This window comes from Fusarium fujikuroi, chromosome FFUJ_chr05, assembly GCF_900079805.1.
Source record: "Fusarium fujikuroi IMI 58289 draft genome, chromosome FFUJ_chr05".
NCBI classification, from domain to species: Eukaryota; Fungi; Ascomycota; class Sordariomycetes; order Hypocreales; family Nectriaceae; genus Fusarium; species Fusarium fujikuroi.
Window position 1 is genome coordinate 3,692,112 of NC_036626.1, and position 13,956 is coordinate 3,706,067.

At 49.3% G+C, this 13,956-nt stretch overlaps 4 protein-coding genes; 1 reads left to right on the plus strand and 3 right to left on the minus strand.

The window, feature by feature from the left end:
• Positions 1-365: 365 nt before the first annotated feature.
• FFUJ_07910 (uncharacterized protein) lies at positions 366-1,572 on the minus strand (the record flags this gene model as incomplete). XM_023578215.1 has 2 exons in its annotated part: positions 366-892; positions 939-1,572. The coding sequence occupies 2 exons, from the start codon at positions 1,570-1,572 to the stop codon at positions 366-368; spliced, it is 1,161 nt and encodes a 386-aa protein (XP_023431060.1).
• Positions 1,573-7,864: 6,292 nt separating this feature from the next.
• On the minus strand, positions 7,865-9,052 carry FFUJ_07911 (related to SUR2 protein; the record flags this gene model as incomplete). XM_023578216.1 has 2 exons in its annotated part: positions 7,865-8,265; positions 8,332-9,052. 2 exons carry the CDS (start codon positions 9,050-9,052, stop codon positions 7,865-7,867), a joined length of 1,122 nt encoding a protein of 373 aa, XP_023431061.1.
• A 1,999-nt stretch (positions 9,053-11,051) lies between these two features.
• Positions 11,052-11,876, plus strand: FFUJ_07912 (probable IgE-dependent histamine-releasing factor; the record flags this gene model as incomplete). XM_023578218.1 has 5 exons in its annotated part: positions 11,052-11,066; positions 11,191-11,302; positions 11,381-11,518; positions 11,573-11,735; positions 11,792-11,876. The coding sequence occupies 5 exons, from the start codon at positions 11,052-11,054 to the stop codon at positions 11,874-11,876; spliced, it is 513 nt and encodes a 170-aa protein (XP_023431471.1).
• Positions 11,877-12,174: 298 nt separating this feature from the next.
• On the minus strand, positions 12,175-13,485 carry FFUJ_07913 (uncharacterized protein; the record flags this gene model as incomplete). XM_023578219.1 has 2 exons in its annotated part: positions 12,175-13,347; positions 13,411-13,485. The coding sequence occupies 2 exons, from the start codon at positions 13,483-13,485 to the stop codon at positions 12,175-12,177; spliced, it is 1,248 nt and encodes a 415-aa protein (XP_023431062.1).
• Between the last annotated feature and the right edge of the window lie 471 nt (positions 13,486-13,956).

The window sequence follows — 13,956 nt, forward strand, 5'->3', positions numbered from 1 at the left end:
TTCGATAACTGCCATGTCGTCCGTCTCGTGAACCATACCACCCTTCCCTCACATACTCCTTTGGAATTCCATTGTTACACGGCCGTCTATTTCGATTCGCCCAGATCCTTTTCTTATTACCCCTTGGGGATTGTTGTACGTTTGACATCTCGTTGAGCTGCCTATGCTTGCGCCATCCCCTCTTATTCCTTTTAAAACTCCAAATGCAAATCCCGCTGTGTTATGTTCATCAAATGTTGAACCCAAATTTTTGAAACCCAGTATTGAACGCCGCCGAAACAATGTTAATCATAGAGTGTGGTAGGCGCTGAAGCCCAAAATTAAGCTGTATCGTATCAGATACTATGTGAGTATGTTGTAGCTGACTAGTTGGCCTTGGAGCCAATAACGTCAACCATCCAGCCCAGCTCGGCCGCAAAGTCGTCCAGGCCGGTATCGATAGGCGCACCGAGGAAGTTTCCGCTGTCACCGCGAGAAAGAAGCGATGTAGAGTTAACCTTGGCGTAGGCCGATTGGGACTCGACAATTTTCCGTCCTTGTTCCCGAGACTCCGGGAGACTGTAGCACTCGAAGGAGTCGGTAGTAGGGGCCATGCCAGGAACAGGCTGAAATGCGAGGATGTCACTGTTGCTGCTTGATACAACGTCGTCCTCATCATCGGTAAGATCAAAGAAGTTGTTTCCTTCATCTTCAGGAAAGTTTGGCGTGGCCGGCGACAAGAAGAAGCTCGTGGCAGGGTTGATTCGAGGGTTAGGAGCCCGAAGAGTCTCCAGCCTAGGTCGCGAAGGAAGCACAGCCGATGCAGGCACACCGCTGACCTCTAATAAGTCCTTCCTAGATGGTTTTGAAGGGATCAGAGGCAGCATGCTTGAATGAGCGGCATCACTCCTGACTGACTCGGAGGAAATAGTTCGCCTGAAGGGAGGGGGTGGAGAGACGAGTGACGTAGGGCTGTCCATCAGATGCTGCTGAAGTAGCGAAGTTATCGTCGTCATCGTTCTCGTTATCCTCTACAACATCTTCAGGGATGACTAGAGACGGTCTTTCACTGAGGTTAGAACCAGGGCGAGGAGGAAGATCATCCGATAAGAAGCGTCGAAGAGATTCAGGTGAGATATCTCTTGTTCGAGTGCCCTCTGATGGCGTCGTGCAACGTTCGTCGATATCCTCGGCGGGACCAGACAAGTCGTTGCGGATGGGAGATCGCCCACGCTCGCCCTCAGAGTTCACCTTTCGACCAAACAAGCGCTTCCATGCCGCCGGGGCAGGTGATAATGATCGGGACGAAGACTTATGATTTAGTGATGGAGATGAGCCAACCCGGTAGGGAATGTGGCTGGCTGGTACTGAAGGTGCAGGTCGAGGTGCGATGTACTTGGATTCGGGATTCATGGTCTTGAGATCGGTGGCACGCATAGAGGTGAGAGAAGCACTTCGCTGCCTGAGAGCCTGCTCGACAGGAACGATTAAAGTATTGACAGTTTGACCAGGTAGGTATGGACATGCTGTGGTTGAAGGGAGGCTAGGGTCGTGTGTCTCGACCGAGCCATCTAGCTCATACTGGAAACCCATTGTTAATATAAATGAATGACTGGATTAAATAATAAACAAATAGTGAATGAATGAGTGAATGAAGAATTGAAATAAGTGAGAGAGGCGATGTTGATTAAATGTGTTTAGGTGGTTGGGTAAACGAGTGTTGATGTATGTAGTCGGGTTCACTAGTTTAAGGTAAGGGAGAGGAATGGGTTTGTTATGAGGTGATGTGCAATGCAATGCAATAAGATGGCATATACCGAAAGGGATAGAACAACATACGTAGTAATAATAGGTATGGCCCATCTTAAGACCACCGTGCCTCTTGTTAGGATACGAAGGTGCTGTGCCAGTGCCTGAGCCTGAGCCTGAGCTTGTTCCAGCGCCTACGCCAGCGCACGTCGCAGAAGCCGAGACGGAAACGTCGTCACAGACAATGTCACGGAAAGAATAGCAACCTCTCCACTGATCACGGCCCCGCCGGATGTCTCGTTGCATGGGGTGAGATTGGCTGAAATTGTCCCACGACCCAATAAGCTGCACGGACTGTGTCGAAGGGGGAGTTTGACTGGGGGGTGCTTGTCAGCGGCCGTCGTTAAAAGCCATCGGGTGACGGCATGGAAGGGGAATAGAAGCAAAGAAAAAAAGGGCAGGGAAATTGCACCAAGCTGCACTGCAGTACGTTACAGCCAGCCACACGCTTTGGGGCCAAGGGGTAGAAGCTGAGAAACAAACTGGTACGATAGCTGGCAATCGTGGGGAGACAAGGGAACCCTTGGATCGATCCCAAGGTAGCTGCAGATAGAGACTTCCATCTGCAATCAAACTCAGCTGTCTTCCCCATTTTGATGCATACAGCATATTAGCAGTACCAAGCACTGCAGCTAGAGGCTGGCCGGACGCTGACTTCAGCTCCGACTTTTTACGCCCTCAATACAAAAGAAAACCATGCGACTCAAACATTTTGTTTTTTTCCTAAACACGGCGTCCGTCTATGTCTTGAGGCACAGGCCGGGGGGGCTGGTCGGGGACGGAGCCAGATTCAGATGATTTTCATGCGAGGGTACAAAAATAAGACAATTGAAGCATACCACGGCAAATAAGACACTTCTAGGTAATGTGTACCGATCCGGGGTAGAGAATGGAATGACAGCGTTCGATAATTGAAACACAAAGGGAATGCTGAGAGATGAAGCTGACGCAGTCGGAGTGAAAGTGGTCCAATTGCTGAAGAGAACGATTGTTGTAAAGATGGATTGGATTGGATATAATGAACCGACTCAACGGTTCCGTAGGAGGCGATCCGCAGAAGTAGCGGATCAATAATCGACCAGCGAGAGGCGAAGTAAGGGAGCAAACAAGCAAATAAACGACAATAAAGTAACAAAAGAAAGAAGAAACGGTCCGAACTCACAACAAGAAAGTGAAGAGAGTCGTTGATGGATCCATGACAGGCGACGGGCGACGGGCGACGGGCTCTTACTACAGTTAATATGTAGGCACCCGTTACACAGGTCGCCGTGGGGATAAATGATGAGATTGGTACTAATCTGGGAAACCAGCCAAGATCCACGACAGCGCCTATAGGCTTTGATGCCGGGGATTCGGACAGGTCGAGATTAAGCAATAATAGGAGGCTGATGAAACACCATGAGGTGTTCGTCGCATGTTCAGACAGGCGCGAAGTGGTGTTAGAGACTCTATACTGGCTGCCAACGATTGGATGTGAGTCTCTCAAATTAGGGCGAATTTAGTTGTAGGTGGTTGACAGCCAATGACCTGACGAGGAGCCCTGAAAGGTGATGGGCAGTAAGCGCCGTAATGGAGTCTTGGAACAGCCCTCGAGGAATGTTGACGTGTACCAAGAACTGGGTAAGTAAGGTACGGAATGCGGCACAGGACGGGCGCTTAAGCGCAGGGCGTCAAAGACAGCGCAAAATGCTAAAGCAAGGCAAGACGAGGATGCTCGGCTATGAGACGAAGCAATGCAACAGTCGGGCACAGCGAAGTACCTTACAGCAAAGGCAGGGCAAGGCCGTAGACGAAGAGCCGAGGGCGGCTAGTGAAGCTCTTGCTTGCTTGTTTGCTTGCGACGCTTGAGCAAAAGTCGTGACCTACGAGTGGTCGATGCTGTAAAGCAAAGGTGCGCGCGGACAGTTTGGATAGTACGGTCCCACTAACAAGGCAATACAATACGGATGGACGTAAGTCGAGGATAGAACGGACTCTCGCTAGTTTGCTTTTGGGTGGTCTCAGTCGCAGTCGCAGTCTTAGACGAGGATCGAACGGGGGAAAGTAAAGAAGGGAGCCCACAGATGCAGAATGTTAGATCGAAGAAGAAAAGAGGGTGAGACTTTTCGGATGGGGAGGAAGAGGAATATTGGATTCGAGATTGCGGAAAGAGCGGGAGAGGACCCAATTCTGACCAAGATGGGGAAATAATGCTCCTTCCTTTCTTCACATTAATTACCTTAGCTAGTCAAAAAGCCAAAGGCCTCGCCAATCTAAGGCCAGCTTGGAACAAGAAATGCCACTGTCATTGGAGAAGACAGGTAATATTTCAGCCGTGGCTGTCAAGTGACAGGTCTGGTTCAGCCCAGCTCAGCCAGGTTTGAATATCGGCCTTTCCAGTTGCGATATCGTTCCGGTTCGCCAGTGAGACCAACCAAACCATGCACGAGGGCGTCAAGGGGGGCGATCTATGCATCTGGGGGTAGTATTGGCCTATTGGTCTGTTTGAGCATGCGCTATGGAGTATTGCCTTGCTCCTTGAAGTTTCCCGCCTGTTGATCATCGCCAATGAATTTCACAGGCCGCATGCGTCTTGTAAGGATCGGCATCTTCATGTCTCGGTTTGATGGTTGTTGATCAACAACTTGCAGATATCTTAAACACAGTCAAGACAAAGAAAAGGGCAGAGACATTCTGCACATTGTACCACAATCAACAAAGACATAAAGAGACAAAGAATTCAGGGGAACAAGGGCCAAAGACAAGGAACCCAAGTCTCTGGAACATTGGTCAGCCGTGATTGGTCCACTAGCCTTTCTCTGATCGAACCGAACCTGATCCCCTTAACTCGAATAGGCTCTAGTTCTCAGCCTGAGACCTGGTGGGTCAGCTTGTGGCAGGGGTCTTTGTGGAGCTCCGCCAGGGTTCTGGGAACTCCTTAGCACGAAAGAAGGGCGTCATAAAAGATGGGCCATTTTGTCTGACAAAGCTGATGGCTTTGCACGATTTATTCCTGACTGTGAGCTTCGCTAATTATCCTGTCTTGGCAAATCAAAAGGGGAGGGACGGGTGCTGTCAGGATTGGCCAGACACATCTGCACTACAGCTCAGCAAGTTGCCAATAGCCTCCTGCAAGAGATCAGCTGGGATAAACAAACTCAGTCTCTGCGTCGCGACATCATGAAGAAATCAAGTCAGGATGTATCATTCTTCAGACAGAATCAAGAAAATGCAGGCTCCAAAACCAATGCTACTCAGCTGTGACCAAGGGGGCGGACAGAGAGGGTGAGCTCCATTCCCGGCCCCCGGGCACTAATACTAATACATACTTTGAGTGGAAATTCAGGGTCCTCTTAGCTACGGCCAGTGAAAACCTGCGCTCTGAAACTCGCCTGAGCTGTCTTGAGAAGCGAGCGTTTAGTGCTCAAAGCTCAAGGGAGAGACAGAAAGTCGGCGGGTTCTTGACGAAAAACAGACCAGAACCGGAGAGAATGGGCCGCATGCATCAATTATCCTAGGGAAAGACGAGACAACAAGACGAGACAACGCTGGTTGCGGCTTGCATTGCAGTAGGAATGGCATCAACCACATGATATCTATCTATTGGTATCTGGATCAACCACGTCAGTCATCACCGTTGACAACAGCCACAAAATATCGTCAACGTTGAAAACGCCTTCTACGTGCATATGCACAATTAATTACACAACTGACTGACAGAATGCATGCTATCAACTCTATTTGCTTTTTTCTGTTTTATCTTTTGTCTTGTCTCGGATGCATCAAGCCTACATCCGCCCTGCATCATCGTCCCCCCAACCGTATTCATTGTTTTCTTTTTCATCAGTAAATCACGTCACCAAGTTCTCATGTCTGGATCTTTCCAGGGAAGTACCATCGCCAAGTCATGCCCTTTCTTGCTTCTCATCCCGATCTCTACGGATATCTCAGCCCCAATTTCAAGAGACCCGGTTTCTGGTGGGGGAATGTCTCCCTTCCCACCTCGTCAAGCTTCTCCCTGGCCGTGGATGTGGATACGTCAATATGCCGAGAAAGAAAACATTTAATCAAGAAAATTGACAGTTCATCGTGACAGAACGCCAAGACGGAAAACAACAATGGATCTTCCCTGATTGTGGCTTCGGATGTTGTGAACTTCTCTCTTCCCTCCAAACATATGGGTGGCTACCTGTGCAACCACGTACAGAATTTAAGGCCGAAACAATCGTTGAATGTCTCTCCCGGGTTCGCAGGAACTCATCCCGTCCTGTCAATGTGAAGCGTGTCACAAGAAGACAGACATGCTCAACATCTAATGAACTACCCCAGGCGAATATCGTCATCTCCGATGCCAGCCTCATCAACCGAACCTATCGGTCCGGAACTTGACTTTAGTCCTGGATTCCAAACAAACCAAAAGCGGCGCTTGGTGATCTTCAATGTTTCTAGATTGTCCCCAGCCGCTGTTAGCACTTCAAATCTACTTTCGAGGCTGGTGATTTGGTCATTTCCCCCGCGTAGAGAGCCTCCATCTGATCAAAGCGTTTGTTTCGCTGTTTCGTCGTTAATTGGAAAACACCGCCGTTTGTTACAAGCTACTCCCCTGGCCTATACTAAATTTCCATCAAAGTCTTAGGACTTATTAAGACTGTTTATCGTAGAGCTGAAGTGTGGAGTTTATTTCTGTCGGAGGGAATGATGCTCGTCACGAATTCTCATCACCCTTTCAGTTCGCTGGCTCAGTGCGTATTCTTACACGCCACAAACCCTCAACTAATTTTAACATATCACGTATCACTTGATAGTGAGCAGCGATATGCCATTCTCATCTTGACATGTAAAATTTGGGTCTACGATACATGACATGCATATGGTTTATCTCTTCATAATATCGGAGACGTCTTTCTTCCTCAACGGGGTTGTTTCTATAGGGTAGGCTGACTGACATGGAGATGGAGCTGGGCAGTCCCGATTTTTGACTATTGCTGAGTGATGCATTACACATTTACATTCACATGATAACTGACGCTAATATATGTGATATGGGAAGAGTCCTCCTGCAGACATAAGTCGAGATCCTGACTGTGGTCTTGCCTCAGTAGTACCTCTCAAATGCTAGATATTAAAGTACCGTGGCCAATTACTTGCCCAATGACCTTGAATTAATGAATCATTGACCCACCTGCCACTCTAACAATGACCGCAAGAATCGATATTTGATGCCCAAACTACTAATCTAGATGGTTTCATTGATGTCATTCTAGTATTGCCTATAGGCTATAGGCCTCGCCACAGGGAGCTCCCAGCCCCATCTCAAACCACATATAGAGACTCATAGTAACTACCAGTGGATAGGATCACGTTGGCATCCAATAGTTATCGACATGGTTACAGAAAGAACGGTTAATTTTCCGTTCGTGGGGGCTATCCTGAGAACCAAACTGAAATACAGCGTCATACATCTGCGCAGTTATTCATCTTCTCACTGGGTTTCTTCCTCCTTCTGGCCATACCCGTTTCCGGTACACAGGAACAGGGACCCGAGGCCTATCATATCACATACTAATTGCGCGCCGTTAACCAACCCGACTCTGTATCTCATTTTTGACAATAATGTTACAAATCCAGATGAAAAGAAAATAGGCTGGAAGACCCTCGTCTACCCAACACCGCCGTTCTCGGAAGGCCAGCCCTGGCACTGCACTACCAGATCCTTGGATTGTGGCGATGGGGCGGGTGGCAGGATAAGAATGAGAGTTTGTAAGAATAACGAAAGTAGGAAGATCGTATTAGGCCTAAGGAGTTGGTCCATCAGGTGCCTCATTAAAGCCATGAATTAAAGGTTGATAAAAATTACGGCAAGCTTCGAGCCGCGATGATAAGTGTCGATGTTGAAATTGCCGTCATGCCCAAACCGATCCAAAACCATAACAAAAAGCGCCCCCCTTGATAAGATTAAACAACCATATCGCAATCCGGCGATTCCCAATTAATCAAATACTGATGCTTGGTTTTCTTGTTTTGTTGGGACTGTACAATCATGTGCTCCTTATGCTGAAATCCAAAAGTTCATATGCCAATGCCTCAAAATCAAAATCTACTGAGCCTTTTCCTCGACCTTGGCCTTCCTTTGGCTAGGCTTGTTGGTCTTGGAGCCCCTGTACTTGGTATCGAGAAGAGTGTCCCAGAAAGTGAAGAAGGGCTGAGCAAAGTTGGTCTTGATGCCCCAGTGTTGGTGGTGAATATCGTGATATTCAGCGTTGTTGCTGGTGACGATCTGGAGAGGGTCCCATGGGAACGCGTAGCCGCAGTGGTCGTCGACTGTCTTGATTGTGGACATTGAGAAGAAGAGGATGCCCTGGCGCAGAGTCATGCGGGTGACCTTGAATGCGACGGCGGCACCGAGGGTGTCGAGCAGGAATCCCTCAACAGGGTGGTTGTAGAGAGCACCATAAGCGTAAGGGACATAAAGACGGTGGTGGCGAGAGTGGAAATGAACTATTGAACAGAGTTAGCGATCGCGTCATTGAAATGAAGCAGCTTTGTTGTGTGGATGGAGCTTACCATACAACCACTTGTTGACATGCATCAATCGGTGGAGGAAGTATTGCCAAGTGTCGATGATAGCAGCGCCAATAAAATACTGAACAGCAGGGATCAGGAAGTAGTAGATGGTCTTGGCCAATGTCATCTCCCAAGAGGCGAAAGCAGGTTCATTGTTCGCGCCCACCAGCGATGGGTAGTAGCCGCCAGCAACAGCCCCGGCCAGCAGGGGATGAGTGTCAAGTAGACTCTTGGAGATTGCTGTAGCATTGAGGCCGACGAGGCCGAGCACAGTTGGCAGAGCTCGTTGCGCGATACGGATGCGAGTAGCCCAGACTGCAACGTCGAATTCACTCTTTCCAATCATCTCCGGAGGCTCGGACAAGGCGAGAAGAGCGCCGGTGACGACCTGGATGATCTGCTGCAGGATAACATCGCGGGCGACCTCAAAGCGGGAGACGTGGTTGCGTTTGGTGATTTCTTCGGGCGTGTGTAGTCGATATTGGGGGAACCAGTCGTTGACGTCGATTGCATGGAATGTCAGGGACAGGACCCAGTACACAACAACCGGGAGTAACAAATTGAGCCAAAAGTCGGAGACCCAAGGAAAGAGATCAGGCTGGACCTCTAGACTAAATGTTGGCAGCGGTGGTAAAGCTGTTTCGAAGAGCGTATGGTTGAATGAGGTGCCGGGCACGGCCATGGCGGAGCCGTCGGCGAGAATGGAGCTGTCGTTGCCCATGACGGGTTCAGGAATTAAGTTGGCTAAGGTATCGATGCTGCGGTCGCGTTATAACGTTTCAGTTGGTGATGATGTGAAGGAGTGAAAGGAGACAATTTATTCAGTTCCGTACGTGAGGCGAAACTGTAGGCGACAAAACGAAACAAACAATTAATAGAGTCTCGATCAACAAATGAAGGTAGGAAGAGTTGGAGGCTAGACCTGGAGGATACAAGAGATTTAGGAAAAGGGAGCGTCGATGTCGATTGCGATGGCAATGGCAAGTTAATAAAACCCGACTCCAAGGCAAATGGAGGCAAGGCAAGGCAAGGTACATACAGTACCCAAGGTAGCTAGCTAACTTGATTTGGGGCCAGAAGATTAGATTAAGGCTCGTGTCGTCCAATCGCTCGCGCTGCTGGGTCACTTAAAGTGGCAACCCACCTCAGGTACAAGCGAAAAAAACACTGATGATACAGTATCTGCAGACACGGAGGCAGCCCTGCGCCCTGCTTTGGCCCGGGAGCTTCGGAGTGCAAAGTAGAATCAATCAGCGGACAGACTCTAGGACTGTACTGTGCAGCTGGGAAGAGGTCCAATTATTCCAAACCCACGCCAAGAGACTAATCAATCTCCTTTTTGTAGACGATACTTTACGAATGCGACATTCTCATGCGTTATTTCATGTACAAGTGTCTTTACAGTTCTCACAATCGTCATCTCCTGAAGAGCAATTCCATGAGGTCGCATCATGCCCATGGCCGTGGCCGGGAGTGGCGGATCAGCCCACGCGTTAGACAGTCAGTGACTCTGTGAAATCACATGTGTTAATCTAACATCACACTCGTCAGCTCTGTGATGTCTCTGTTATTAAAGGGGCTTCACATTCTGTCATTGCTCAATGGACTCAGAAAACGTACGAATATCTTACGCCTGCCCTCCCTGTCAATTCATGTTGGCCTTCTATCGCCTGTTCATTCCTCTAGACACAGGGCAAGCCTTGCGAAGCCTCTCGTGGCTCATACCACTGAAACGTCACCAACAGGTCATATGTCTGCTGTCAAGGCCGAGTAGCTTCTTACAGCTCGTCTGCATGTTGAGATTAACTGAACCGAGAGGCAGATGGATCATGCCAGCCCAGCCAGCCCACCCGTTCTTTCGTAGATTCCCTTTCCCTGAGCATGGCATCGCATGAAGCCGTTCGGTTCCAAATCCGCGTATAAATCCGGGGCAAACACGGAACCCCTGGTTGATCTTGTCAGGCCTTGAAGATCACAGGTCCTCTCGGACTCCGGGTGCAAAGCCTGATTTCGGCTGCTTGGGACTTGGGAAAAATACTCGTTATGGGACATGCAATGCTGGTAATCGGCAGTACATGTATTTTCCATGACGCATGAGATGCAGCTCAGCATTGCCGTCCGCGGTGTAATTCTATTGGGTTAGAGCTGGCCTATTATATTACAGTGTCGTCCGCGGATCAGTCAAAGTTCGCTTCCACCACTCGTCAGCGCATAGCCTATTTGGTGGTAAGCTCAGGTGTAGTTTTCGCTACCGTAGCCAGAGGATCAAAACACCTACAATCCTTCGTTGCTTACAACTACACCGAAAAGTTTTTTTTCGTTTCTCCTAGCTTAATAGCCTCTCGCTAAGAAGCCCACAATGCTAAGATCTATGCTCTAATTTAGCATTTCCCATTTGGCAGTTTAACTCTTCATCCAAAACGTGATATGAGCAGAGAGACCGATTTGGTGTTTTCGAGGCCCACTCCATGAATCTAATTGGTTGACAAGAACCGGCCACGGAAAAATTTTACGGCGTTGTTCAGTGAGCTTTTTCAGTTTGCGTGCCGCTAATGTACTCGAGCCCCCACTACCCCGCCACTGGCTCTAGATTTTTATTATCATCAGGCTCTGTTTCTCCCTTTGGCTTTTGCTCCTCTTTGCCAGTCTCATCAGCTTCATTTTCTCCTCTTCTCCATCCCATCTCATTCTCAAAGGTCTAATCGACTCCAACCGCCAAAATGCTTATCTACAAGGTACGACCACGAACAAATCCGTCTCATCACCTTGAGTAGTACCCCGCCTACTCTTACCCCGCGCTCGAGTCTTGTCTTGTTTTGTCTTATTCGCATGATCTGTCGCTGAACCCCGCAACAATAGGATATCCTCACCGGTGACGAGCTCATCTCCGACTCCTACGATCTCAAGGAGGTCGATGGCATCGTCTACGAGGCCGACTGTGCCATGATCGAGGAGGGCGGCGTTAACGTCGGTACGTGACGACCAGCATCAAAGCCCCAGGGCTGGTGTAAAACAAGGTTCAATTTTGCCCTAACAACATAATCTACAGACATTGGTGCCAACGCTTCCGCCGAGGAGGCTGCCGAGGATCTCGAGGACCAGGTCGTCAAGGTCAACAACATCGTCAGCTCTTTCCGTCTCCAGGAGACCTCTTTCGACAAGAAGAGCTACCTCACCTACCTCAAGGGTACATAGAAGCCATCCCATCGAAATCCACTATATCAGAAATTGACAATTCCAGGTTACATGAAGGCTGTCAAGGCTGCTCTCCAGGAGAAGGGTGCTTCCGCCGAGGAGATCACTGCCTTCGAGAAGGGTGCCCAGAACTATGTGAAGAACGTCGTCCTTGCCAAGTTCAAGGACTTCGAGTTCCTTACTGGCGAGTCCATGAACCCCGACGGAATGTAAGTTTGCCACTTATTACCGACTCTGTGGTTTCTAGGAGACTAATTATTTACAGGGTTGTCCTCCTCAACTACCGTGATGATGGTGTCACCCCCTACATCACCGTCTGGAAGCACGGTCTTACCGAGATGAAGGTCTAAAGCGGAGGTAGTGACGTGGTGATGTTTTTGGTCTGCCTTGTTTGTGACGACAGACGGACGAGCAGTTATTTAGATTACGAGCCACACGAATCTCGTTCTCGGCGCTTGGTATATCCCCGAGATATTGCGATGAGATGAACAAAAAGAAAGCAGTCATGAGTTCCAACCAATTTTTATTTTTGACCCTTTTGTGTGCAGTGATGAAGGCGATTCTCGATGCAAAGAAAGCAAGAAACATCAAAAACTCCCCTAGATGCGCGCCTGGCAATGCTGTGCGTATAACACGGATTCTTGTAACTTAGAATTGTGGCCTGGTTGCCATAGGAATGGGAGGTGGTTCATCGTTGGCGGGAGCAGCTGAAGCACCCAAAAGAGCCGGCTTCTTCTTTGGCGGGGGTGGAGGAGGCTTCTTCTTTCCAACAACGCTGGCCAATCCGGGCGATGCTGGTGCAGAGGGAGTCTCTTCATTTTGACTTTGTGTTTGGTTGCCTTGGAACCTAGAATAAGAATTCTGCGCCTTGTCGAGAAGTCCATACTTTTGATTCAGGTTGTTTGCTGTTTTGGCTCCAGCAGCAACTTGTTCGCCATGACGTTGGCGGAAGTTGTTGGCTGTACTGGCAGCAGCTCGAGCATCGGAGAGAGAGACCGAAGAAGGATCCTTTTGGAATGACGAGGCGGTTTTGAGGGCCGCTTGCTTTTGAGCCCACGTGGTGCCCTCGCTAGGCGGTGGAGGTGGTGCTGTGCTAGCGCTAGATGATGTTCCAAGCTTCGAGAATCGGTTCTGCAGTTCACTCATGTGTGATGCAGCAGGTGCTGGAGGTGGTGACGCGACACCAGGTCGTGGAGGTTGAGGTGGGCTAGGCGATGCTTCGGCTGCCGGACTGGAACGGCCAATACCAAAGCCAGGAACTGATATCCCCGCTGCACCTAGGCGATTGACTGCTCCTTGGTTCAATAGACCGTTGCCTGTGGGCGCAGGACTAGCAGCGGGTGAGCTTGCAATGGTGCTTCCAGAATTTGTCCTTGGGGGTAGTCGTGGTGGTAAGCTTGGAGGTGCAGCTCTTCCTCCGCCTCCTACACCCGCCATTGCAGATTGATATGAAGGCGGTTGCCCCGAACGTCCGTCAGCGCCATCTCTGCGGCCGGGAGGCTTCGGTAGGTTATCTGTTGAAAGACCTGTAGTATTTGTGCGATAAGGACCACGATGTTGGGGTTGTTCCTCATATTCCTCCTCAGGCTCGGCATGCACGGGTTCTTGAGGGGCCGGTGCTCTCGGATCCTGGTATTTCGAAGGAGCGGTGATAACCTTTCTAGGTGCCGACTCGGCCTTTGGAGGTGGTGGAAGAAGACCGGAACCGGTACGTTTGGGCGGTGGTGCAAAGCTTGAAGGATCCTTTAGTTGGGACAGCGGAACAGAAACGTGACTACCTCGGTCCTCGTCCTCAGACTTTCCTCTGCCAACGAGTCCTTTCTGCGAGTATGTCAGCCATTGATTTCGGAAGCAGGTAAGAAAGAGAGCGGAGAGGCTGCTTACAACTTGACCTTTCAAGCTGCTGCCGGGCTTTTCAGGATGCCACCCATTTTTCATAATATCCTTGTATTTGGACATGGCGAAGACTTAAAGGTATCGGATTGCTATAGGAATGAAGGAGTGAGGTGAGGTTGGGATAGACGAGCCGCTGAAGGTTTACCCGCAGTTCCATTTGGGTTGGGCCTGAGTCCACTGAGCACGGGAGAGTGACGTACAGTTCGGCCGAGCCACTGAAGATCCGTCAGTCAGTCAAGCCACAATGTTCGCGGGGTTGTTTTTCTTGACAGCTGAGATTCAGTGCTGACGCCTTGCGATTTAGGTGTCAATTATTTAGACTTGACTTCTCATGATGGGATAGAGAGTCCATAAGTTTACAGCACATCATATCAATTGATATATGGAAATGTTACACAAGATTACTGATTCAATTCACGTGCCCTGTTTAAGGAGGACGAGATAGCATTTTAGCAGGCAATTAATTACTGGCGCAGGAATTGAGCATTTCTCAGACGCGTCTCTTCCATTTACGCGTCTAATCATTTATTGAAC